Raw genomic sequence first — 25,359 nt, 5'->3', positions numbered from 1 at the left:
AAACACTATACATGTACCATCGCTTGGAGCTACGCTACAAGGCAAATCATTCAATTTAGCCTCATGCCATAAATCTGCATATTAATGACAACAAGGGAGCACTTTGCGCTTGGACCATCCTCTCGTATACACACTGCGACCACCAACGAGACAAGTGGCCGCGATGTCAAATATGCGCATTGATTAACGTGTGCCTCAAATAATTGGTGACAGAGTAAGTCCTCCTTACTGATATAATAGAAGCAAACAATAAATTACTTCGCCGCACCCTCACAGGATGAAATAGGAAACGGGCCTGTCGTCATTAATGCATGTGTCATGCTTTCCGGATTACAGTAAGTGATACGGCTGTTTGTTAAGGTGTATCTGATGCCACAACCACGTTTGCTTTGCGGTATCAGTGTCCATTAACGCTGACGGAGCTTCTTCATGGTGCACTGGGTTAAGAACTGTCACACAAAGGATGGACATCGATCTGCGATGGAAATCACGTCTAAGTGCAACGGTTTGAAGGTAAAAGCTCATCGCGCCACGTGTCGAGAGGGAAGCAGACTACGCGCAGCGTGATTAGCATCTTAGATTAGCATTAGCGACTGTTAGCGGTCATTGCTTTTGGAGTTTGTCCCCTCTGGCTATCCCTGCACTATTCTGATCTTTGCTTATCTTTCCCTCGCTTTTCCTCCAGTCGGCATGAGCGTGCAAAGCAGGAACTCAAATGAATCGTTTCGAAGTGGACTGACTTTGAAATATGCTAAGGATATTTTTTGTAAAATTTTCCCTTCTCTGCCGTCCAGTGAAACCTGAATAATAAGCAATAAAATCTTTTTTTTCAATTGAGGCATATCCATGTCCCTCTATATAGCAATCGGTTAAAGGGCAAATTTGGTGTTGATTTATAAAACATTGTGTTAGAAGAGTAAACGCAAGCGGAGCAAAAGTATATGGTCTTTTTATTCGTACTCCCTCAGTGAAAATGTAGCATGCCGTTACTGTCATGTAGAAGTGATAGTGAAGAACAAAGACAACTCCAAAATTGTGAGTTGTGAATCTAACTCCATATTTTGCGCACCTATCCTCTGAAAAAGAAGTCACGCTCAAAGCCCCACGCACTGTTTCGCTTTTACTGCGAAGCTCTATATGGCTACAGTTCCGTGCATATTTTTTCTCCGTGAACAATAACTATCATCATCAATGGCTCATACCTCCGCAAGCATTCATGCTCCCATAACCAAGGAACAAATGCAATGCCTCATAGCCCCGTAAGGCAGAGGCTACAAGCACTCAGCAAACTGAAGCGAACAGTGCTTAAATTTTTTCTAATCGCGCGTATATCATACAGAACAGCATTTCCAGAAATGTCATCATCAATTGCTGATACCCACATTAGCAAAGCCTCATACCCTCGTAAGCAAGCAAAATAAGGAGTGACTCGAAATCCCGTAACGGTCATGGCTGCTCACTTTGTGTGAATTACCTGCGATGACACTACCTGTGTTGTCCTTTTCGGTGATTTCAATGTGGATGTGTCGGTAGCGAAAAGGGAGCGGTTTATGCGTTCCCTTTTGCCGTCATATCCATTGCGATGCCATACCAATCGGGTCCAACCGAGCACCCAGCGACGTACGCGCACCGATTTGACATTATCAAAGAACGTGATTCTAGTTGCGAGTAAAATACTCATTTTGAGTCAATTAGCTGCGATGACAGTACCTCTGTTGTCCTTGTCGGTGATTTTAATGTGGATGTGTGGGTAGCGAAAAGGTCTCGGTTTACGCGTTCCGTGTTGCAGACATATCTCATACTTATGCGTTTTACATGTATTCCAGCGGCCGGCATTGAAGAAAGGCCCAAGCAAATGTTTCCTCTTATTGCATCACACCGGTTCTCTAGGAAAGCCAGGAAACATAACGCTGACTATATGGAAGCTTGCGGCCGCAGTGGTCCACAAATAATAAGAAAAAAGAAACAGCGAAGAAAGGAAACCCAACGAAAGCTTTGCAGGAGCGGTTATCTCGGCCAGACAACTCGCCCGGAATGCCGAGGAGCTGTATGGCAAGGAGTCTAGCAAGGCGAGCTAAAGCTTCTTCATATTGCATCACACCGGTTCTGTAAGAAACCAGCGCGAGAAAGACAGCGCGTGTTTCTCGTATTTTCCTCCACTATTGCCTGCCGTGTTTAAAGTGCGTCGATGCGGGTGAGGAGGAAGCTCCCATGTATAACTTAAGAAAGCGTGATCCGAGCTGTCCAGAAGAACGAGGGCTCCCAAGGCACGCGTGGTGGTAGATAATACCCCGTTCAGGCCTATTCCCGCCAAGCTCGGCCTCACCCGGCATCTGCACGTGGACCTCACCTTCGCACAGCCGAAATGAAAACAGGTAGGGGTGTGAGGGAGAGACAGACAGAGAGACAGAGGAAGGGCACCGGGACTTTCTTGCGAATCAAGGTCACAGTGTTCCTGGGGGGCGGAGGCTTCATTTCGGTGTCAGAACGGCCTTACGAACGCCGAAGACGCGATGGAGAACTCGGGCACGGCCGCCGTCGCCTTGAATTCGACGGCGGCGACAGCGTTCCTGCGGCGGGACCCCCGAACGGAGGGCTGGGCCCTGGTGGGCAACAAACCGTTCATCGTGGGACTGCTCTGCGTCTACGTGTATGTCGTCAAGGTGGCCGGGCCCCGCTTCATGCAGGGCCGCAAGCCGTACGATAACCTCAAGCCGGCGATTGCGATCTACAACGCCGCCATGGTGGTGCTCAACTGGTACTTCATGGTGGCCTACCTGAAGAGGAGCTACTTGGGCGGCGGCTACAGCTTTGTGTGCCAGGGCATCGACTACGACGCGCGCGACGAAATGACCATGAGCTTCCTCGCGCACTGCTGGTGGTACGAGTGGGTGAGGGTCGCGGACTTTCTGGACACTGCGTTCTTCGTGCTGCGCAAGAAGGAGTCCCACATTTCTGTGCTGCACGTAGTCCACCACGTCTTGGTGGTCTTCAACGGCTGGTACGGGCTCGCGTATGGAGCCGACGGGCACATCGCCTTGGCCCTGATCTTAAACAGCTTCGTGCACGTGGTGATGTACTCGTACTACTTCCTCTCCTTGCTGGGTCCCGCGGTCCGCAAGTGCCTCTGGTGGAAGAGGTACCTCACCCAGCTGCAGATGTTGCAGTTCATTGTGTTCATCGCGCACCAGTTGTTGCCGCTGTGCTTTGAGTGCGGATACCCACTTGCGACCGTATACCTCGGCCTACCCCAGCTACTCTTCTTTGTCGTCATGTTTCTCAACTTTTACTTGAAGAACTACAACGACAGGAAAAAAATGGCAGCGTCGTATAACGCCTCGAAGACCAAGGTTCAGTGACTCCACTCTTAGGAAAAAAAAACTTGACCTTTTTGTTTTTTGTTTCCTCTCAGAGAATATATGTATGTTACAATGCTTGTTTAAGAAGTGATTTCTGCTTCCGCTCGCGTGGTTGAAAAGGAGTTTGCTGGCTTTGTGAATACCTTTATGCTGCGGGTGGGGAAGTGGCATATTCCGGAAATATGATACTATGGCATGTATACTGATTCCTTTAGATTAAGGTGTAGTATTCCATATTTAATCTCATGATAGTGACAGCGTGGGATTTCATCGTTGCAGCAGATTCCATGGTTGGAATTTAAAAATATATATATACGTCAGTAGTAACCCGTGTGAGTGGCGTAGACTTGAGTAGAGCTCTTATATCGTATCAGCGTGCCAGAAAAGTCAATATATATGGCGGCGCTGTTTTTGCATGAATGCTAAGCGCCACAAAGTAGCAAGCTGAATGCTTCACAAGCCATGCCCCTGATGCTCAACGCTTCGTGCTCCTCAAAAGCTGTCGCATTACACTGTTGATGCCTCTCAATGTTCATATGCCTGTTTACCGCCGAGATCGCTGAGCGGGGGACGCAGTCTTGCTGAAGAATCTATGTTTCTCGCTGCGCCGCCTCGCTGCTTCTCAGCGGGTGGGAAACACATGCAGGATATTCCATGCTTACGCTGAACAGGAACCGTAAAGTTTTTGTAGCTATCACGGCTGCCTAGGTAAATTAATTTTGCACCATTTCCCGAGGCACACATAAGATTGCCCTCAGGTGAGCTAACTCACTGCTAACCAAGCTGTGGGAAGCGTGCAGTTACCCTCACTGTCAGTTCCCTGTTGACTGATCGATATAACTGATTAAGATGTTTATTTATATCCGGACACCAAAGCTTACTATTCATGATAGAATGGCCGTCAGTATAACTATAGGACCGAATTGTTTCAGCGTATGAACAAAACTAAAGTGCTTATGTCTGTGTTATGCCATTCTGGCGCCGTGGTCCGATTGCGCATTTACATTTTAATAATCAAACAGTTGCGGCGAAATAATGGGGGAAGCGTGGTGCCGAACAGCGGGGAAAAAATGATTACTTCTTTTTCGTTTAATCTGCTCCGTTCTTGTGCATTAAATTGTTTTTTTTTTTGCCAGCGTGAAATAAGTCCGCGAATGCTCGCGAAATTGCCGCACGAGTGGCCGCTCGGGGCACTTTGCGTGTTTTCGCGGCCTTCTTTCACGCTCCGAAAAAAAAAAAACACTTTTACGTAGCACGTATCGAGCAACATAAACATGTATCGGGAGGTTTTCATGCTGCTGCAGAATATTCTCATTGAGAATTTTCGTCTAACTATAATATTTGAGAAGTCATTAATAATAAGACTAAATATGTAATTAGGCGGAATGCAATAAAAGAATGGGAGTATCTGCAAGCTACGTGAGAGAGAGAGAGAAGAAACTTTATTAATGAATGGCCGGCAATTTCGTTGTGGTGGCCTCAGGTGGCGGCTCCAAGTCCTTGGACTCGGGCGGCATCTTTGGCTTGCCGGACGGCCCAGAGTTGGTCTGCCAACTCTGAACTTTTGAGAGCCGCCTCCCAGCGGCGGCGGCGCCGATGGAGAAGGTCTCCGGCGGGACCCGCAGCTGGGGCGGCGTCGGGGAGAAGCGAGCTCGAGGCTTCCCGTACTGTGGTAACGGCCGCGATTACGGACGCGTCGCGAACGGATGTGGTCCCATTACCGTGGTTGCCGGCACATTCCCATAGCATATGTCGCAGCGTTGCTCGCTGTCCGCAAGCTTTACAGGCATCTGTGGGATATAAATCTGGGTAGAAGTGATGTAGGACCGCGGGACTAGGGTAGCTGTGCGTCTGGAGCAAGCGTAAAGTTACGGCCTCGTTCCTGTTTAACTTGTCGTGTGGTGGCGGGAATGTGCGTCTTTGGAGTCTGTAGTGTTGGGTGAGATCTATGAACGTGGTCAGGCGATCACCCCACGCCCATTGTGATTCTTGTTGCTGTGTTTCTGTTGTAGTGTCCCGATCCGGCATATCCGATGCCCCGCTCTCGGGGGCGGAGGCGGCCACATAATCAGCGGCGGCTCGGCGTGTGAGTCCTCGAGCCGTGGCGTGGGCCGCCTCGTTGCCCGCGAGCGGGACATCGGTGTGTGCCGGGGTCCAGAGGAGGAAGACTGTAGAATTTTGGGGTTGCGAGGGCGATGACGAGCCGCCGTCGTCACAAATTTGGAGTATGCGGACCGCTTCCCGCGAGACGCGACCGCGCGCGAAGCCGCGGATTGCCGCCTGCGAGTCGCTGATCCCGATAGCAGCGCTAGGCACCGTGGCCAGTGCTAGGGCTATTGCGGCTTCTTCGGCCGCCTCCGTGTGTCCTGTAGTCACTGTAGCGCTCGCGAGGCACTTACCCGTGCGGTCTACAACCGCGATCGCGTGTGCACTTTTCTCTCCTTCATATCGCGCAGCGTCTACGTACACCGCCTCGTTGTTGTTGCCAAACTTCTTCTGAAGGTCTCTGGCTCGTTTGTTGCGCCTCGCGGCGTGGTGCGTCGGGTGCATGTTTTTGGGAAGCGGCGGGATGATCAGGCGGTCGCGGACCGAGGCCTGAACCGCCATCTTTACTCCATGCTGAGTGTGGTACGCGATGCCGAGTGTCTCGAGGATGCATCGACCTGTCTTTGAATTAGATAATCGTTCGTACTGCGCAATGTCGTGCGCCTCGATTAACTCGTCAAGTGAGTTGTGAAGCCCGAGCTCCAGAAACTTGTCGGTGCTCGCGTTGAGTGGAACGCCGACCGCCCTCTTAAAAGCCTTTCGTATCATGCATTCGACCTTGTTTTTTTCGCACCCTATCCACTTAAGGTAGGGGGCAACATACGTTATGCGGCTTATCGCGTACGCCTGCACGAGACGGATCGCGCAGTCTTCACGCATACCATTGCGTCTATTCGTGATGCGACGCAAGAGTCGGATCGTGTCATCTACCGAACGACGAAGTCTTCGCACCGTCTCTCCGTTATGGCCATTTGCCTGCAGGTGTAACCCCAGGATTCGAATTTTGTCTACGTGCGGTACGGGAGTACCATCTGCCAATATAATACGTATTTTGGAGTATTCCCGTTCTTCGTCGCGCAGGGTTTTACGACCTCTCCTTGTGGGTTTGTAGATTAACAGTTCGGACTTGGTAGCCGAGCACTCGAGGCCCGTTCCACGCAAGTAATTCTGGACCGCATCTACTCCTGCCTGTAGCGTCCGCTCGATGTGACCGTCACATCCTCCCCCGGGAACCCAGAGGGTGATGTCATCCGCGTATAGACTATGATGCAATCCTTCAACTTCTGTTAATTTCTCGGGTAGACCGAGTAGAACTAAATTAAAGAGTAATGGTGATATGACGGATCCTTGCGGCGTGCCGGACGGACCCGTCTCAAATTCCGGCGATTCCTCGTCGCCAACGACGATGCATGCACGCCTGCACGCGAGGAAATCTCTAACGTAATTATACGTTTTTTGGCCAAGTCCTAACGTTCTAATTGTTTTTAAGATTGCTTCGTGTTTAACATTATCGAAGGCCTTTTTAATATCCAGGCCGAGGATTGCCTTAGTGGAGCTGGAAGTGTCGTCTACGATCTGGTGTTTAAGCTGAAGCAATACGTCCTGTGAGGAGAGGTTGCGGCGGAATCCTAGCATGGTGTGCGGGAACTCGTCACGATCCTCGAGAAAGTCGGTCACGCGGGTGAGAACTGCGTGTTCCATGACTTTGCCAACACAAGACGTAAGCGAAATCGGTCTTAGGTTATCGAGGGTAACTTGCTACGTGAAGCTACGTGAAGCAAGATTAATTAAATTGGTTCTGCCAAGCTACGTACATTTGCACATTTTTTTTTAAAGTTTGGCTAAGGCTACGTGGGACACCCTGCATATGTCGGCGCCGATGGTGCGCGAATGATATAAGCACCTCGAAGTTGCAAGGTGACCGCTTCACAAGCCGCGCTCCTGATGCTGAACCCTTCAAGTTTCTCGAAGCCTGTCACACTACTCCACTGATGCTCCTTGTTTACCGACGAGTTCGCTGAACCGGGAATGCAACCTTACCAACAAATCTACATTATTCTTTTGGCACCGTCTCTCTGCTTCTCAGCGGGTGGGAAACGCAGGGTAGGTTGCGTTCACGTCACGAATGTGTGTACTTTGCAGGCGATCGACCCTGGCACTGGATTCCCATCATAACTGGTTATTTTTCTGCTTTAAACATCGCAGCAGAAGAAGAAAAGGTGACGCAACAAACTATCCCCAGTCGGGGAGTTCCACAAATAGATATACTTGTTTATCATTTACAAACGTTTGCATCGTTTTTTGTTTTGTGCATATTTTCCAACTGAACATCCCACTTCTCAATGCTTCCTCACGGCACGTGGTGCGCCAGGCAAGCTGGTTAGCACAGGCCATGAGATCCGTGTTTTCCTTTCATAGAAAAATAGTGTTTCTTTTCTTTCCCCCTTCGGTTCCAACATGGTACGCGCGCCTTTGGATTCTAAAGTTCGAGGAAGCTTTCACCATTTGCTTTTCATAATGTATCCTCCTAATCGCTTCATGCTGCAAGGCAGAAAACTGTTTCAAGGAGTCTGCGAAGTGCTCTGTGACGTCAGCGCTGCTCACTCACTAAAAAAAAAGAGTTGGACAACCACATACCTGCAGAGAAAATTTTAACGCACACCTGTTCTAACGAAGATGGTCTATCGATGGTGCGATCTTGCGGCATTTGGGTTTTGTCTAAGCATGATTTAAGCGTCGGCCACCTACACAATTAGGTGGGGTACCGTGTTAACATATATATTCCTTTATTTTTTGCCTGACGTCCTCGTTGCGGGTGCATCTGCATTTTTCGTGCCTCCATGTCTTCGTAACGAATACGTATGCAAAGAGAACCGGCCAGATTCGTACGTGGTTAGCATTAGTCGCGCATAAGGAAGTGGCTCGTGCAATTGGAAAGCTTGGAACGCCACCAAGAGATAAAATAGATTGCGTCCTAGGGATGGCCGCCGGGGTAAAATTGTTTCAAGGTTATCCTTTACGCATCAGGATTCAAATACAGTGCGAAGTGTTCAACTCATGTTCGTGCACGACTATATAGGAAAAGTGATGAAACAAGATTTGCTTGAAGATTTCGACTACATTAAACCTTTTTTACCACAACGCGTTTTTTTTCCCGCCTGGTTCCTCCTGATTCTGACTATGGAAGTTATGTTGCTTTGCGCGATCAATGTCACGGGTTAGATTTCTGAGCGCAGTGTCCACGTTTCAGATGAGACGGAATGAATAACCTATTCTAGTAAAGCTAGATTTATGAGGACAGCAAAGAACTGGAGGGGTCGAAATAGTTTCAGAGTCGTCCATTACGGCGCGTCTTGCTGCCCCTGTCGCGATAACGTAAAGTTATTCCACTCAGAGTTTATTCCAAATGCGCATATAGCCATCCATGATTGGCCGAAATGTATCGGTCCGCTCCCAATTTCCCTGTCACCGTTTGACAGATAGGCAAAATTCACACGGCCCAAACGTTTATCAGCGATAGCGAAGGGCTAAAGGCGGACTCGGAATAAACTCAAAGTATAATAACTTCACGTGATAGTCAAAAATCTCATAACGCAGAACTAAATGGTGTCGTATTAAAACTCTGTCAGCCAGTTTATGCTTGAACACAGAATAAAGAAAGAAATTCGTATTGTGGCAGTTAAAAAAGAAAGTCTCTGTGCGCAGGAAATCATACGATGAAGGCTGTGTATTTAGGCTGAACAATGTTCAAAACCAGAGGCTAAAGAAAATAAGCTTACGACGACCTTTTATGACGTACGGGAAGATACATTTTCCTAAATAAAGAGTGGCAACGGCATGTACAGCATAGAACAGGGTAGGTGGAAAAACAGAAAAGAGTAAACTCTAGTTGTTTCACGCTTCTCCGATGTGACCCAAATGACTTAGAACTCAACCAATTTTTTTTTTTCACGATGCTCGAATACTTCTGTGCAGCTGCACGGCTCTCCATATTCTTTAGGAATAATCGATGGTTACTCCGCGATTATTGTCGCGTCGGTTGCTACTGACTGAAATTTTCTTATTAATAACGGCACAGATCAAAGTACACAGGTATTGAACTTTACTAATACTAACTCCATCATTCTTCTTCCTTGGAAACATACACTTAGTGTTCAATAGGCAAAAATACAGTCTAGGTGACAGCATCATCGTGCACATGCTGTTATTGCCCTCTGCCCTGCCGTGCGCTATGGACCCAAAGCTGCGATAGTGACGCAGACGCCCCACCCACGCAGTCAACTGGGATGAACGCGGCAATTCCTGCATCATGCCCCTCTTCCCGTGAAGGTTAAAAAGTTAGAAACTTGATGCTGACGTATTGCGTAGCAAAACTATGATGTAACTATGTAGTTCGCTGCAGCTGGAGACCCCGTTAATGGTCGACAACCTACAAAAAAGCGGTCTCACGCACGGGACCTTTGAAGATGTTGTTTTCCCCGGCGGGCCCGCGGCATTGAGGAAGAGAGCGCAACGACTTCTGATAGCCTTCCTGCGAGACACGGGGCTCATCGACACCTGGTGACACACCACAGATCTCAACTCAAAGGAGGATCAGGCAGAACAATTGCCGGCTATGTATGCCAGGCTAACCCCGCCTGCTTCAACATCACCACCACCACCACCACCACCACCACCACCACCACCACCACCACCACCACCACCTGGAGACCCCGTTATAATTTTGACCGCACGTGTTTCGTTAACACGCCTCCAATGCGCGGCAGCCGGGTGTTTTTGCATCTCGCCCCTTCGAAACAGGCGCTTTTATCCCTCACACTGGAGCTTAGCGGAACAACGCCAAAGCCTCTTTCCAACCATTGCGGATGTAGAGATGTACGCGCAGAGAAAAGCATCGGAAAGGCGGAGAGAGAAAACATTGTTGTTTTCCCGCTTCTTTTTCAATCACAGAGAAAGTGAAAACAAAAGCATTAAAATGTCCCTATAAATAATAGCGGCCATTCTCTGCTTGTGCAGCATACGATTCTAGAAGCGAAGTCGACCGCAAGAAAATGACCGCGCCGTTTTCAAGTGGCTTGATTATATGCGTTGAGTTCCGGGTCGAAAATGTAGCGCAGCTATCAAGCGTAGCGTAATACAGCTGTTAACAGCTATGGTTTCAACGCTGCTGCAGATGACTTCATCTGCAATTTATGAACGAAGCTGGATTTTGTTTTGATATGTTCATAACAACCTTTCCCAACAGGCTCACCAGTAAACGTGTTCGGAAACTCGTTTACGTACAACCGAATCTGAATGTAAAAACAACCGCCATCGATTCTAATGCGAGTGTCTCCAGCAAGAGTCACTCTGGCACTGAGTGAGCACTGAGCATATATATGCTGACTGAAAGAATAAAGACACTTCGGTTGTTAGTCAGCGCTGTTTTCTGTGTCCCTTCACTCGTCCCGTCGTTTAGCGCTGTTTTTATTGCTCGTAATCATGAACCAACCAGCCCAAACGCGTACTCTTTTGCAATTTTCCCACAAACTCATAATTCTAGAAGTGTTGCATCCCTAGTTTAGGGCTCGGGACCGTTGAGCCGATGATGAAATCTAACCTTTTAACTGGCGCTCTGATCTTTTCTAGCAGCGTCTCTCTGAGTACGTATAACAGTGCACCTGCTTGACTTTGCTTATGGCCGCCCACTTAGCACAAAGCTGTCGCAGAGGGGGAGCACCACACAAGCACCTGATTTCTCAAGCTGTCTTCCCACATGCCAAGGATGTGCCTGCGAGCGATCAAATGCGGTGGCTATGCGGTTTGGCCCAATGTGCTCTCTATGCCACTTGTTTATTGACTAATATGCGATAAAAAAATCCGAGAACACCTAAGCACTTCTTATGAGTGGTGAATGCGAAAGCATTAAGGCCCACTTGAATACCGCTGAACCAGTCCTTCGAGTTTAGCGCTGCCAGTAGCGAGGTTTACGAGCTTTGCTGCGGGGCGTGTTGTCGAGATTTGCGATTAAATTGGTGCGGGTTATATTTTTCGTGCACTTTTTACGTCAATATCTTGGCTGTAGAGCGGAATCATTTCGAGGATATTGCTGAGAAATCGAGGACGCCGCATGCCACCAACCTCCTGTGCGACAAGTGACCGAGCAAGCAACAGCAGCCACCACCAAGGCCGGCAAGTGCGCGCAGCAGCTAAGCCCAGCGGGGGTGAGAGAGAGAGAGAGAGAGAGAGAGCTACGGACCGCGCGCCAGCATCCGAGATTCGAGGCGGCGGCACCTAGTGTTCCTGTATATGCTCCCGCAGGGAGCATATACAGGAACACTAGCGGCACCCACACGTGCGCGCCACGCGAAGGCATCGCCGCCGACAACCCTCCTCGCCCAGCGCCATTGCGTCGCCGTGTCTGCTCCGTGGAGGCGCGCTGATGACGGGGCGCCACAGCGATGCCCCCTCACCTCACGCTACACCTGGCGCGCCATCGCGGCAGCAGGTGTTCCCGTTCGCTTTCTCGCTCAATGGGACGTTGGAGCCTTTCGCATCAATAAATAATTCTGGAATCTTATGAGTCAAAATTAAGACATGATAATGAAACACGTCATAGTCGTAGACATCAAATTTCTTAAAACCCCTTAGGCCTCTTGAACATGCCCCTAAATTAAGGTATGCGAAAATTTTTCTAAGGCTGTTTGATAAGATTCAACAGAAATGTAAGGCGGAATGCAAGGGGCAACTCAAATTTTATGTTGCACAGATCGACACAAAGTGCCACGTAAGAGAATAAGATAGCGAACAAAACACATCCTGCCTATAATTTGAAGGGCAATATAAATTAAATTCTGTAAGAGGCCATTGGAGAGGTTCACCGTCGTAACGAAGTGTGTTCGCGTTTCACAAACGAAGTGATCGCGGCAAAACGATCCTCCGACTGACACCACATGACCTACTCACCAAACAGCATTCGCTCAAGAACAAGTATAGTGTCTTTGACTAATTCTGAGCCACATATGTACAAAAAAAGATAAAACATAAGTATCATCATCATCATCATCATCATCATCATCATCATCAGCCTAGTCACGCCCACTACAGGGCAAAGGCCTCTCCCATACTTCTCCAACTACCCCGGGCATGTACTAATTGTGGCCATGTTGTCCCTGCAAACGTCTTAATGCATCCGCCCGCCTAACTTTCTGCCGCCCTCTGCTACGCTTCCCTTCCCTTGGAATCCAGTCCGTAACCCTTAATGACCATCGGCTATCTTCCCTCCTCATTACATGTCCGGCCCACGCCCACATCCTTTTCTTGATTTAAACTAAGATGTCATTTACCTGCGTTTGTTCCCTCACCATTCTGCTCTTTTCTTATCCCTTAACGTTACACCCATCATTCTTCTTTCCATAGCTCGATGCGTCGTCTTCAATTTCAGCATAACCCTTTTCGTAAGCCTCCAGGTTTCTGCCCCATACGTGAGTACTGGTAACATACAGCTGTTATACACTTTTCTCTTGAGGGATAGTGGCAACCTGCTGTTCATGATTTGAGAATGCCTGCCAAACGCACCCCAAGCCATTCTTATTCTTCTGGCTATTTCAGTCTCATGATCCGGATCCGTGGTCACTACCTGCCCTAAGTAGTATTCCCTTACCACTTCCAGTGCTTCGCTACCTATCGTAAACTGCTGTTCTCTTCCGAGACTGTTAAACAATACTTTAGTTTCCTGCAGATTAATTTTCAGACCCACCCTTCTGCTTTGCCTCTCCAGGTCAATGAGCATGCATTGCAATTGGTCTCCTGAGTTACTAAGCAAGACAATATCATCAGCGAATCGCAAGTTGCTAAGGTATTCTCCATCAACTTCTATGCAAAATTCTTCCCACTCCAGGCCTCTGAATACCTCCTGTAAACATGCCGTGAATAGCATTGGAGATATCGTATCTCCCTGTCTGACGCCTTTCTTTATAGGGATTTTGTTGCTTTCTTTGTGGAGGACTATGGTGGCTGTGGAGCCGCTATAGATATCTTCCAGTATTTGTACATATGGCTCATCTACACCCTGATTTCGTAATGCCTTCATGACTGCTGAGGTTTCGACTGAATCAAACGCTTTTTCGTAATCAATGAAGGCTATATATAGGGGTTGGTTATATTCCGCACATTTCTCTATCACCTAATTGATAGTGTGAATATGGTCTATTGTTCAGTAGCCTTTACGGAATCCGGCCTGGTCCTTTGCTTGACAGAAGTCTAAGGTATTCCTGATTCTATTTGCGATTACCTTAGTAAATACTTTGTAGGCAACGGACTGTAAGCTGATCGGTCTATAATTTTTCAAGTATTTGGCGTCCCCTTTGTTATGGATTAGGATTATGTTAGTGTTCTTCCAAGATTTCGGTACGTTGAAGGTCATGAGGCATTGTGTATATAGGGTGGCCAGTCTTTCTATGACAGTGTTCCCACCATCCTTCAACAAATCTGCTGTTACCTGATCCTCCCCAGCTGCCTTACCCCTTTGCATAGCTCCCAAGGCGTACTTTACCTCTTCTGGTGTTACTTGTGGGATTTCAAGTTCCTCTAGATTATTCTATCTCACCTTGTCGACGCGGGTGTTACTGGTACTGTATAAATCTCTATAGAACTCCTCAGCCACTTGAACTATCTCATCCATATTAGTAACGATATTTCCGGCTTTGTCTCTTAACGCATACATCTAATTCTTGCCTATTCCTAGTTTCTTCTTCACTGCTTTTAGGCTTCCTCCGTTCCTGAGAGCCTGTTCAATTCTATCCGTATTATAGTTCCTTATGTCAGCTGTCTTACGCTTGTTGGTTAGCTTAGAAAGTTCTGCCAGTTCTATTCTAGCTGTAGGGTTAGAGGCTTTCATACATTGGCGTTTCTTGATCAGATCATTCGTCTCTTGCGATAGCTTACTGGTCTCCTGTCTAACGGCGTTACCCCCGACTTCTATTGCGTACTCCTTAATTATGCCCACAAGATTGTCGTTCATTGCTTCAACACTAAGGTCCTCTTCCTGAGTTAAAGCCGAATAGCTGTTCTGTAGCTTGATCTGGAATTCCTCTATTTTCCCTCTTACCGCTAACTCATTGATCCGCTTCTTATGTACCAGTTTCTTCCGTTCCCTCCTCAGGTCTAGGCTAATTCGAGTTCTTACCATCCTATGGTCACTGCAGCGCACCTTGCCGAGCACGTCCACATCTTGTATGATGCCAGGGTTAGGGCAGAGTATGAAGTCTATTTCATTTCTAGTCTCGCCGTTCGGGCTCCTCCACGTCCACTTTCGGCTATCCCGCTTGCGGAAGAAGGTATTCATTATCCTCATATTCTGTTCCGCAAACTCTACTAATAACTCTCCCCTGCTATTCCCAGTGCGTCTGCCATATTCCCCCACTGACTTGTCTCCAGCCTGCTTCTTGCCTACCCTGGCATTGAAGTCGCGCATCATTATAGTGTATTTTGTTTTGACTTTACCCATCGCCGATTCCACGTCTTCATAAAAGCTTTCGACTTCCTTGTCATCATGACTGGATGTAGGGGCGTAGACTTGTACTACCTTCAATTTGTACCTCTCATTAAGATTCACAACAAGACCTGCCACCCTCTCGTTAATGCTATAGAATTCCTGTATGTTACCAGCTATATCCTTATTAATCAGGAATCCGACTCCTAGTTATCGTCTCTCCGCTAAGCCCCCGTAGCACAGTATGTGCCTGCTTTTTAGCACTGTATACCCCTATGAAAATGACCATTGCCTTTATGTTTCCTTTATGTTTCCTTCTTGTGCCCTATGTGACCTTTATGATTCCTTGTCCTTTGTGTGACCTCCGGGACGTCAACTTTGTGTGTACCACGTGTTTACTCATCCTAAGGTATACCTCGAGGAAGTGACCTTTATTAGACCTCTAGGATGTGTCCTTTATGTTTACGGCAGGATGTTAACTAGATGTGCACTGTGTGTTGCCTGAGTGTACACTTGAGTGCACATGTAGGTGACAGAGTGCACATAACAACTGTTCGTGCATGTAATACAGGCAGATCTATCTTTACTGCGTGACAGCCATTGACAAACTCAGCAGAGTCATTGTAAGTACTAAATCTTGACTTATCCTTTCATTTGCCCCAAGAAAACAACCATTATTAAAATTCTTGTAGGATGTGTCATTTGTGTTTACGGCGGGATGTTACCTAGGTGTGCACTTCAGGGCACACGTAGGTAGCAACGTAAAGCCACCTTCCTGTCTCTTTGTCTATGTCTGCCTCTCGATTTTTTCCTACTCTAAAGTTTGCTGGCATTCTCCTAGCGTAAAGAACGAGTCGTGCTGGTGGGCTAAATATAGCAACTCCTCAAACAATTTTTCGTATGGACGTTATGGTTGCCCTTGAGCACGTCGTGGTGGAAAATAATGCAGAAACACATAATATTATTAAACACATATTATTTTTTCGGAAAGGGGGAGGGGGTAACGAGGGTGCAGTAGTCGCATATAAGAACACGGGGATTTGAGATGCAAATAAATGCTACACCATTACCTGCGATTGATTTCATTACCGAAATACCGAAAATAATAGGGCCCTTAGGTTGCTTCCGGCGTTGCTACGGATTTAGTGCTTCACTCTTACACCAGCGAACTGCAGTGGGAGAAAACCGTAGAATCAGGGTGAAAGCAGCAGCTAAGCGACAAGGTTCGTTTTGGCCGCGTCGTCAACCAGATGACATATGGCGCTTTGCGAAAAGCCGATAGATCGTGCTTAACACTTAGAATATTCCCTGTTTCTACGATGCTTCCGCCCAGAGTTAGCAACATCCCCCTTATCCTCTTCCCCCAGCAAGTTTCGCGAAATTTTTAAGGCTACAAGAAACGCGATCTTGCGCTGGTCATCCTGATCATGCGAATTACGAACTTCTGCCTCACGTTACGAAATCATTCTCGGTCGTCGTTATTGTACGTAGGTAAACATAAAAACGAACCATCGCCTCTCTGAAGTTGCATTGCACTGATAGCGATCACTCAGAGTCAGCCTGAATACCGTTTTATGTGTGGTCTATCAATTATGAGTTGTATTAAACATTTTAACGAAATTCTGGGGATATCCCTTTTCAGTTCCAGATCTACTAATTCTACCGCAGTCAGTCGTGCGATATCGATGCGACAGACAAGCGTAGCCAAATCTGATTCTTTATCAAGTGAGATGCTTTGACAGTTTTCTGCCTTGCAGCATGGAGCGATTAGAGACATACATTATGAAAAGCAAATCCAAAGGCGCATATACTACGTTTTAACAGAAGGGTACAACATAAAGAAGAAAAAATTATATGAAAGGAAAACACGGGTCTCATGGCCTGTGCTAACCAGCTTGCCTGGAGCGCCGCGCAGCGTGAATTTGGATTGAGAAGCGGGATGTTCGGTTTGAAAATATGCACCTTCCCCCCACCCCCCCCAAAAAAAAACAAAGAGAAAGGAACAATGCAAACGTTTGTATCTGCTAAAGAAGTCTGTCTACTTGTGGGACTCCCCGACTGGGGCTAGTTTGGCGCGCGACCATTTGTATTTCTGGTGCGATGTTCAACGCAGAAAAAAAAAATACAGTTATGGTGCGAGTCCACTGCCAGCGTCGATCGCATGCAGAGCACAGACACTCGCGACGTAAACGCAACCTACGCTGTGTTTCCCACCCGCTGAGAAGCAGAGAGATGGTGCCAAAAAATCAAAAAAGAAAAAATGTAGCTTCGTGGGCAAGGTTGCATCACCCGTTCATCGAACTCGTCGGCAAGCAAGCATCGAGACCTTGAGGGGCATCAATAAAGTAGTGGGGACAGGTTTTGAGAAACTCGAAACGTTCAGCATCCGGAGCACGCCTTGTGAAGCGGTCACGTTGCAACTTCGAGGTGCTTATATCATTCGCGCAACATCGGCGCCGGCATAAACGCGGTGTCACACGTAACTTTAGCCAAATATTTTAAAAAATGTGCAAATGCTACGTAGCTGGGCAGACCCGAAGTAATTAATGTTGCTTCACGTGGCTTGAAGATACTCACATTGTCTCTTATTGCGTTTCGCCCAATCACATAATTAGTCTTAATAATATTACCTTTTCAAATATCATAACTAGACGCAAATTCTGAATGAGAAAATGGGGGGGGGGCAACATGAGAACCTCCCGACACATGTTTCTGTTGCTCAATACGTGCTACGTAAAAGTGTTTTTTCAGGGCGTGAAAGAAGCCCGCGAATACACGCAAAGTGCCCCGAGCGGCCACTCGCGCATCAATTTTACGAGTATTCGCGCAGTTATTTCGCGCTGAGAAAATCACTTTTATGTAGAAAAACGGAGCAGATTCAACGCAAAAAAAAGCATTAATTTTTTTCCCTCTGTCCGACACCATGCTCCCACCATGTTTATTTCGGCGCAACCGCTGGATTATTCAAATGTAGATGCGCAATCTGACCACGACGCCAGAATGGCATAACAAAGACGTAAGCACTTCAGTTTTGTTCATACGCTGAACCAATTGGGACTTATACAGACGGTCATTCTATCATGGATAGTAAGCTTTAGTGTCAGGATATAAATAAATATGTTAATAATTTATATCGATCAGTCAACCGGGAACTGGCAGTAAGTGTAACGTACTGCACGCTTCCCACACCTTCGTTAGCAGTGAATTAGCTCATCTGAGGGCAATTTATGTGTGCATCGGGATATGGTGCGACATTAGTTTGCTTAGGCAGCCATGATAGATACACTAACTTTACAGTTCCTGTTCAGCACAAGCATGGAATCTTAAGCGTGCGTTTCCCACCAGCTGAGAAGGAGCGAGATGGCGCAGCGTAAAACAGATTCTTCAGCAAGACTGCGTCCTCCTTTCAGCGAACTCGGCGGTAAACATGCATAGGAAGCTAGAGAGGCATCAATAGTGTAATGCGACAGCTTTTGTGGAGCACGAAGCGTTCAGCATCAGGAGCACGGATTGTAAAGCATTCACCTTGCTACTTCGTGGCTGTTATTCATGCGAAAACAGCGCCGCCATATATATTGACTCTACTGGCACGCCGATACGATATAAGATCTCCGCTCACGTCTTCGTCACTCACACAGGTTACTACTAACATTACATATATATATATATATATATATATATATATATATATATAATTACAACCATCGAATCTCCTACAACGGTGAAATCCCACGCTGTCACAATCATGAAATTACATATGAAAGATTATACTTAAATCTAAAGGAATCCACATACGTGGCGTAGTATTATTTTTCGGGAATATGCCACTACCCCACCCGCAGCATATAGGTATTCCCAAAGCCAGCAAACTCTTACTACGCAGCTGTAAGCGCTAGCGGAAAAAGAAATGACTTTTTAAACAAGCATTGTAACGTACGTACATATATTCTCTGAGAGGAAACAAGAAACAAAAAAAAAGTTCTTTTTTTTTGCTAATAGTGGAGTCACTGAACCTTCGTCTTTGAGAAGTTATGTGACGCTGCCATTTTTTTCCTGTCATTGTAGTTCTTCAAGTAAAAGTTGAGAAACATGACCAGAAAGAAGAGTATCTGGGGCAGGACGATGTATACGTGCGCCAGTGGGTATCCGCACTTAAAGATCAGCGGCAACAACTGGTGCGCGATGAGCACAACGAACTGGAACATCTGCAGCTGGGTGAGGTGCCTCTTCCACCAGAGGTGCTTGCGGACGGCGGGACCCAGCAAGGAGAGGAAGTAGTACGAGTACATCACCCCGTGCACGAAGCTGTTGAAGATCAGGGTCAAGGCGATGTGCCCGTCGGCTCCGTACGCGAGCCCGTACCAGCCGTTGAAGACCACCAAGACGTGGTGGACTACGTGGAGTACGGAAATGTTGGACTCCTTCTTGAGCAGCGCAAAGAACGCAGTGTCCAGAAAGTCCGCGACCCTCACCCACTCGTACCACCAGCAGTGTGCGAGGAAGCTCATGGTCATATCGTCGCGCGCGTCGTAGGCGATGCCCTGGCACACGAAGCTGTAGCCGCCGCGCAAGTAGCTCCTCGTCAGGAAGGCCACCATGAAGTACCAGTTGAGCACCACCATGGCGGCGCTGAAGATCACAATCGCCGGCTTGAGGTTATCGTACGGCTTGCGGCCCTGCATGAAGCGGGGCCCGGCCACCTTGACGACATAGACGTAGGCGCAGAGCAGCCCCACGATGAACAGCTTGTTGCCTACCAGGGCCCAGCCCTCCGTTCGGGGGTCCCGCCGCAGGAACACTGTCGCCGCCGTCGAATTCAAGGCGACGGCCGCCGTGCCCGAGTTCTCCATCGCGTCTTCGGCTTCGCGAGCCCGTTCTGCAACCGAAATGAACCCTCCGCTGCCCAGGAACAGTGTGACCTTGATTAGCAAGGGAGCCCCAGTGCCCTTCCTCTGTCTGTCTGTCTCTCCCTCACACCCCTGCCTGTTTTCTTTTCGGCCGGGCGCGTGCACATGCCGGGTGAGGGCGAGCTTCGCTGGAAAGGGCCTGTACGGCGTATTACCTCACACCAAGCGTGGCTTGGGAGCCCTCGTTCGTAGAGACAGCTCTGAACACGCGTTTTTAAGTTTTACATGGGAGCTTTCTCCTCACGCGCTTCGACACAACGTAAACACGGCACGCGATATTGGAGGAGAAATACGCGAAATACGCGCCGTCTTTCTCGCGCTATTTTCCTGTAGAACCGGTGTGATGCAATGAGAGGATGATTTCGCTCTCCTTGCTAGACTCCTTGCCAGACAGCTCATCGGTATTCCGGGTGAGATGTCTGGCCGAGATAATGGCTTCTGCAACGTTTTCGTTGGGTTTTCTTTTTTCGCTGTTTCTTTTTTCTTATTATTTGTGGACCACCGCGGCCATGGGCTTCCGTACAGTGAGAATGAATGAATGAATAAAAATTTATTTAAACGGCTCTTCGTCCGTGCCGTCCGCCGCTTCGGTGCCGTGTGATCATGTAGTAGCATCCGGAGCAGGGGGTGTGGTGGCGCCCTGGACGTGCCTTATGTGTTGCACAAGGAGCGACCAAAGAGCGGCTCGGTGGGGTTCAGGCGGAGTGGTCCAGCTCTCCCAACAGTAAGGAATAGATGGGCTCAGGGAAGAGGTGGGGAGAGAGTAAGGCGAGGACTGTGCACGGGGGCAGGTCCAGTACGTGTGGCGAACGTCGGGATAGCCGCCGCACACCGGACATGCCGGATGGCCGCGGCGTTGTTCAATAATGTGTTGCATGGCGTCATTCGCCAATGAGTTTGAGCCTGACGAATTAGGGAACTGTCGCGGCGGGTGAAGGAGGGATCGGGGGCCGGAAGGGTACATGCAGACGAGCGCAGTTCGCCGAGCCTAGCGCGGCTTTGCTTGCGGCGTTCAGCGCGGTGCGTTCTGGCGCAATAGGTGTCAGGCCATGGAATAGGAGCGCTCGGCATTTTAGACTCGCGAGCGACGGAATGAGCACGCTCATTTCCCTGTATCCCCTGATGGCCCGGCACCCACTCCAAGAGGACGTGTAGTGAGGGATGTTGTTGCATGTGTAGTGCGAGGGATGCCCCAATATGACAGGGAAGTAGGTTGTTTGCGAAAGAACGAAGGGCTTCCTGGCTGTCTGAGCGAACGGTTATGGTTGGCGTGGAGTGAGGGGGAATAGTAATGGCTTCCGATATGGCAAGGATCTCGGCGTCGGTTGGAGACGGTACTCCGCTATGCCAACGAGTGATGTCACCCTGAGGGCCGATGACTGCCGTCTTGGATGCGGTCGGTGAGAAGGCGGCGTCAACATAGTAGGTGTCATGCGCTGGGTCAGTTAGATGGGTCGCCCGCGCCTGTCGCCTGCCTGCGTTGCGTTCGGAGTGCATATTCCGGGGTATCGGTCGGACTTCGATTCGAGAGATAGTTATCCATGGTGGAGGGTCGATGGAAAGAGGTGGAAGTGGTGAAGTGTCGTGTCCCAACATTCGCAGGATGGCGCGTCCTTGGGACGAGGTGCTCAGACGGAGATGCTGAGACTCCCGGTGTGCTTGGACCTTCACATCCAAGGTGTTGTGCAGGTTTGCGCGTTCAACATCGATGCTACGGGCGTACCTGGGAACACCCATTTCAATGCGGTGACATCTTCGCAAAGAAGCCTCGAGTCGTTTGGTCTGGGTGCGTGTAAGTGCAACGTATGGCAGGTCATAGAGGATTCGGGAGTAGATTGCTGCCACAGCAATTTTACGGAGTTCGTGTTCACGCAGGCCTGTGTGGCGCTTGCTTACGCGTGTCATCATGTGTATGACCTGACTTGCCTGATGGAGAATACGCCGTAGCCACTCCGCACTACATCCATTCTCTTGCCACAGAAATCCGACGATGCGGACGGATTTTCTGCGCGGCATAGGTTCGCGGGTCATAGTCAAGGTGATGTGGGCGCATTCAGCAGCTGCTTTGCGCGTAGAGGAATTCAGTACGACGATGTACTCCGATTTTTCCGGGGAGCATGTGAGGCCTAGCTGGTGTATGTAGAAGTCGACGATGTCTAAGCCGGTTTGAAGTGTGGCTTCCTGTTCGCCTGGGTTTCTGGTGGCACACCAAAGTGTGATTTCATCAGCGTATATTGCATGGCGTAAGCCTGTAACGAGATTGAGCTTTGCGGGGAGGTCCTTCATCGCCAAATTGAAGAGAGTCGGTGACAGAATGGAACCTTGTGGCGTCCCTCGGTTTATACGGAAGCACATGGATGGCTGGGTGTCCGGACCCAAGAAGCGCACTTGCCTAGCAATGAGGAAGCCGCAGACGTAGCGTAGCGACGTAGCGGTTTGGTGGCTGCTAGGTTGTCAATGATGGCTTGGTGCAGGACGTTATCGAAGGCACGTTTGATATCCACGCCTACAATTGTCCGGAGTTGTGCCGAGCTAGGGTGATCGTAGACATTTGTGGGAATTTGCAGGGCCACGTCTTGGGCGCATACGTGCCTGCGGAAGCCGATGAGTGTGTCTGGGAGATGGCCCTGGCTCACAACGTGCGATTCTTGTCTCGTCAGGGCCATCTTTTCCATCAATTTTCCCGCGCACGATGTGAAGGATATCGGTCGAAGGTTTTTAAGCGAGTTGGGAGGTTTGCCAGGTTTGGGGAGAAAAATAACTGAAGCTTCCTTCCATGACTGTGGAATGTTCCCCGTCTGCCATGCATGGTTAATGAGGTGTAGAAGGTGCTTCTGGTGGTTTTCGGGCAAGTTGCGGAGCATGGTATATGTTATCTGATCCGGACCCGGAGTTGTATTTTGTCAGAGCTGCATGAGTGCTGACCGCAACTCTTGGAGTGTAAATGCGGAGTCAATCCCTTCTGGCTTAGTTGGTGATTGTGGAAAGGGTGCAAGTGGTGGTGGGTTGAACTCCGGGTAAAATGTCTCTCGCAATTCTTGGATAATTTCTCCTGTGGAGCGCCCGGTCTGCATTTGATATCGTTGGAGGGCGTGGCGAGGTTCGGCTTGGCCCATGAGAGTGCGAAAGATTTGCCATACTCTAGGTGTGTGAAGCTGGCCATTGAGGTATTCACATGTTTGCCACCACCGTTGAGATGCCAGTTGGTCAGCGTATTCCTGGCTCTCTTGAGTTATGGTGTGTATACGTTGGTGGAGCGTCCTATTATTCTTTGCACGGCGCCACCAGCTCACCAGTCTGCGGCGTCCTTCCGAGAGGGCTAAGAGGTGAGTGTCGACCTGGGGTTGATCCTCTGTGGCGGCAATGCGGGAAGCATGTTGAGACAACCTGCAGTACATTGTTTGTCCATTCTGTGGGGTCAGTGTTCTCATCAATCTCATCCAGTTCGAGTCGTTTACGTGCCTTGCTCCAGTGAACGAGACAGATGGTTTCGTGGCGGGGTGTCCGACTTGGCCTTTGTGTACGCAAGGGAAGCCGGATCTCAATAATAGTGTGATCGCTCCCCAGAGTGTCTTGGGTATTCTCCCATTGAATGTTGTAGCGGCTGATTGACCAAGTGAGATCAGGGTTTGTGTCCTTCTCACGTGAGTTCCCCAGTCTGGTGGGAGTGGTAATGTCGTTTAGGAGAGAGACTTTGTAGTTTGACATGGAGGTGTCTAACTTGCGGCCGAGCGCTGATGTTTTGTCATATCCCAGCAGGGGTGTCGACAGTTGAAGTCTCCGAGGATTAGGACAGTATGGTGAGGTGTTAAGCGTTGCTGGGAGGGGTTGTAGCTTGATAACGGCCAGATATTTTGGTTTGGCGTCCAATAACAGTTTAAAATATCTAGACTGTGGCCATGAACGTCTGTCCTCGTGCTCACGTGCTCAGTAGTCGATGTATTCATATGCGTAGTGTCGAGTTGGATTGTGGGCAAGGAGCTCTTGACGTAAGTCACCGTCACTGTAGGAGTAAGTGGGTCTGACGTGCCCCGTTGTTTGTATGTAATACTAGGAGCAACAAAATGTTCATAGCCAGTGAGGGGAAAGGCACCGTGGGTCTCCTACAACACAAGAACGTCCGGTTCTGTTTTCATGAATAGCATATGTTGCAGGAGATGTTGTTTCTTGCGTCTGAAACCACGACAGTTCCATTGCCATATCGTGAGAGATGGGGATGGTGGGGTTGGGATCGGAGGTGTTTGCCTAGAGTTAGTGGCCATGTTGTGATTCAGAAGGGTTATGGGGGATGGGGCGTTTGTGTGGGTGCATAGTGTCCTCTATATGTTGGAGGTGGGTGGAAATTTGCGCAAATTGGTTTGACAAGGGGGTTAGAGCGGTCAGAATGGCGCGTTGTATCTGTTCAGTAATTATAGTTGCGATAGTAGATTCGATCGCTTGTTGCACGATGCGACGAGTACGTGCATCTAACTCCTCTGACAGAAGGTCTGAGCTCAATGGTGAGGGCTGCGGAGCGGGGGCAGTTTCTGGGAGAGCTGTACCACTCACCTTTAAAGGCGTAGACTGCGTCTGTCGCTGGTTAGGTAGCGCAGGCCAGTTAGGGTCGTCAGCAGCAGGCTTGGGTTTTGGTAGTTGCTGCCACGATGGACGACGCGGATCGTGCTGATCACTTTGTGATTCAGCTGTCTGGCTGTGTGTGAAGTCCATCTTCTGCTTGTGGGCGGGCTTCAGTTTTTGTTTGGGCCCATTTTGACTGGGCTTGCGGTTGTGACTTTGAGTCTGGTTGCGACTGCGGCTATACGGCTACGGCTGCAGTTGGTGTCAAGTGCCGAAAACCGGTTGCTGGTTGGCACGCCGGAGTCTTCTCGAGTAGGCGGTCGTGGGAGGTGGTGGGCTGCTCGGTGATTTGGAATGATACGTGTCGGTGGTTTGCGTCGGCGAAGTGCCTCCTCTGCAGCACGGCGGTGTGGGCAGTTTGCGTCCGTATCCGGATGGTCACCCCCGCAGTTGCAGCAGCGCATATCGCACTCGTGAGGAGTAGTTGACGTGTCAGTTCCAGGGGGGAAATGTTGCCCACAAGATCTACAGCACGAATATGTCGAGGCGTTGGGGCAGACATCAGATCTGTGTTTCAGGCTGTAACAATGCCAGCACTGAAGGCATTTTGGCTTGAGTGGGTAAAGCCAGTAGATCGCTGAAAACAGGATGGCGCTCTTTGGTATTTCAGGCCCCTCTACCATGATGATGAGAGACGCCATCTTGCCAAGTCGCCGAAAAGACAGGATTTTTCGGCCCGGAATAAGGAGTTCTTCCTGTATGGCATCTTCAGAGAAGGAGAGTGGTACACCGTGTAGGACGGCGCGGGCATTCTGTGGGTCGTTGGCTCAGTACGCACTCACAGGGTGCGATTTTCCGCAGACATCCACGGACTGTAAGGAGAGCAGTTTGGTGGTGGCCGATGCACGGTACGTGTCGATGGCGATAAGGTTTTGGGTAGTTCGAATTTTCACGACTGTGTCCTGCCTCTCGAACTTGGCAAGGTGGGCCGCCAGACGAATTTGTAGGCTCAACTCGA

General features: G+C 49.0%; 3 protein-coding genes across 3 annotated transcripts in view; 1 reads left to right on the top strand and 2 right to left on the bottom strand.

Annotated features, from left to right (window-relative positions):
• LOC135915669 (uncharacterized) overlaps positions 1–25,359 on the bottom strand; it is a 226,883-nt gene that overhangs the window by 146,674 nt on the left and 54,850 nt on the right. The gene's annotated exons all lie outside the window — the stretch shown is intronic.
• Positions 2,514–3,359, top strand: LOC135915664 (very long chain fatty acid elongase AAEL008004-like). Its single transcript, XM_065448794.1, has one exon. It carries the CDS (start codon positions 2,514–2,516, stop codon positions 3,357–3,359), a length of 846 nt encoding a protein of 281 aa, XP_065304866.1.
• LOC135915682 (very long chain fatty acid elongase AAEL008004-like) lies at positions 18,813–19,818 on the bottom strand. Its single transcript, XM_065448816.1, has one exon. It carries the CDS (start codon positions 19,725–19,727, stop codon positions 18,882–18,884), a length of 846 nt encoding a protein of 281 aa, XP_065304888.1. The 5' UTR covers positions 19,728–19,818; the 3' UTR covers positions 18,813–18,881.

This window comes from Dermacentor albipictus, chromosome 7 (genome assembly GCF_038994185.2).
Source record: "Dermacentor albipictus isolate Rhodes 1998 colony chromosome 7, USDA_Dalb.pri_finalv2, whole genome shotgun sequence".
Taxonomy (NCBI): domain Eukaryota; kingdom Metazoa; phylum Arthropoda; class Arachnida; order Ixodida; family Ixodidae; genus Dermacentor; species Dermacentor albipictus.
The sequence above is the reverse complement of the archived record's forward strand: the minus strand, read 5'-3'. Positions and strand labels throughout refer to the sequence as shown.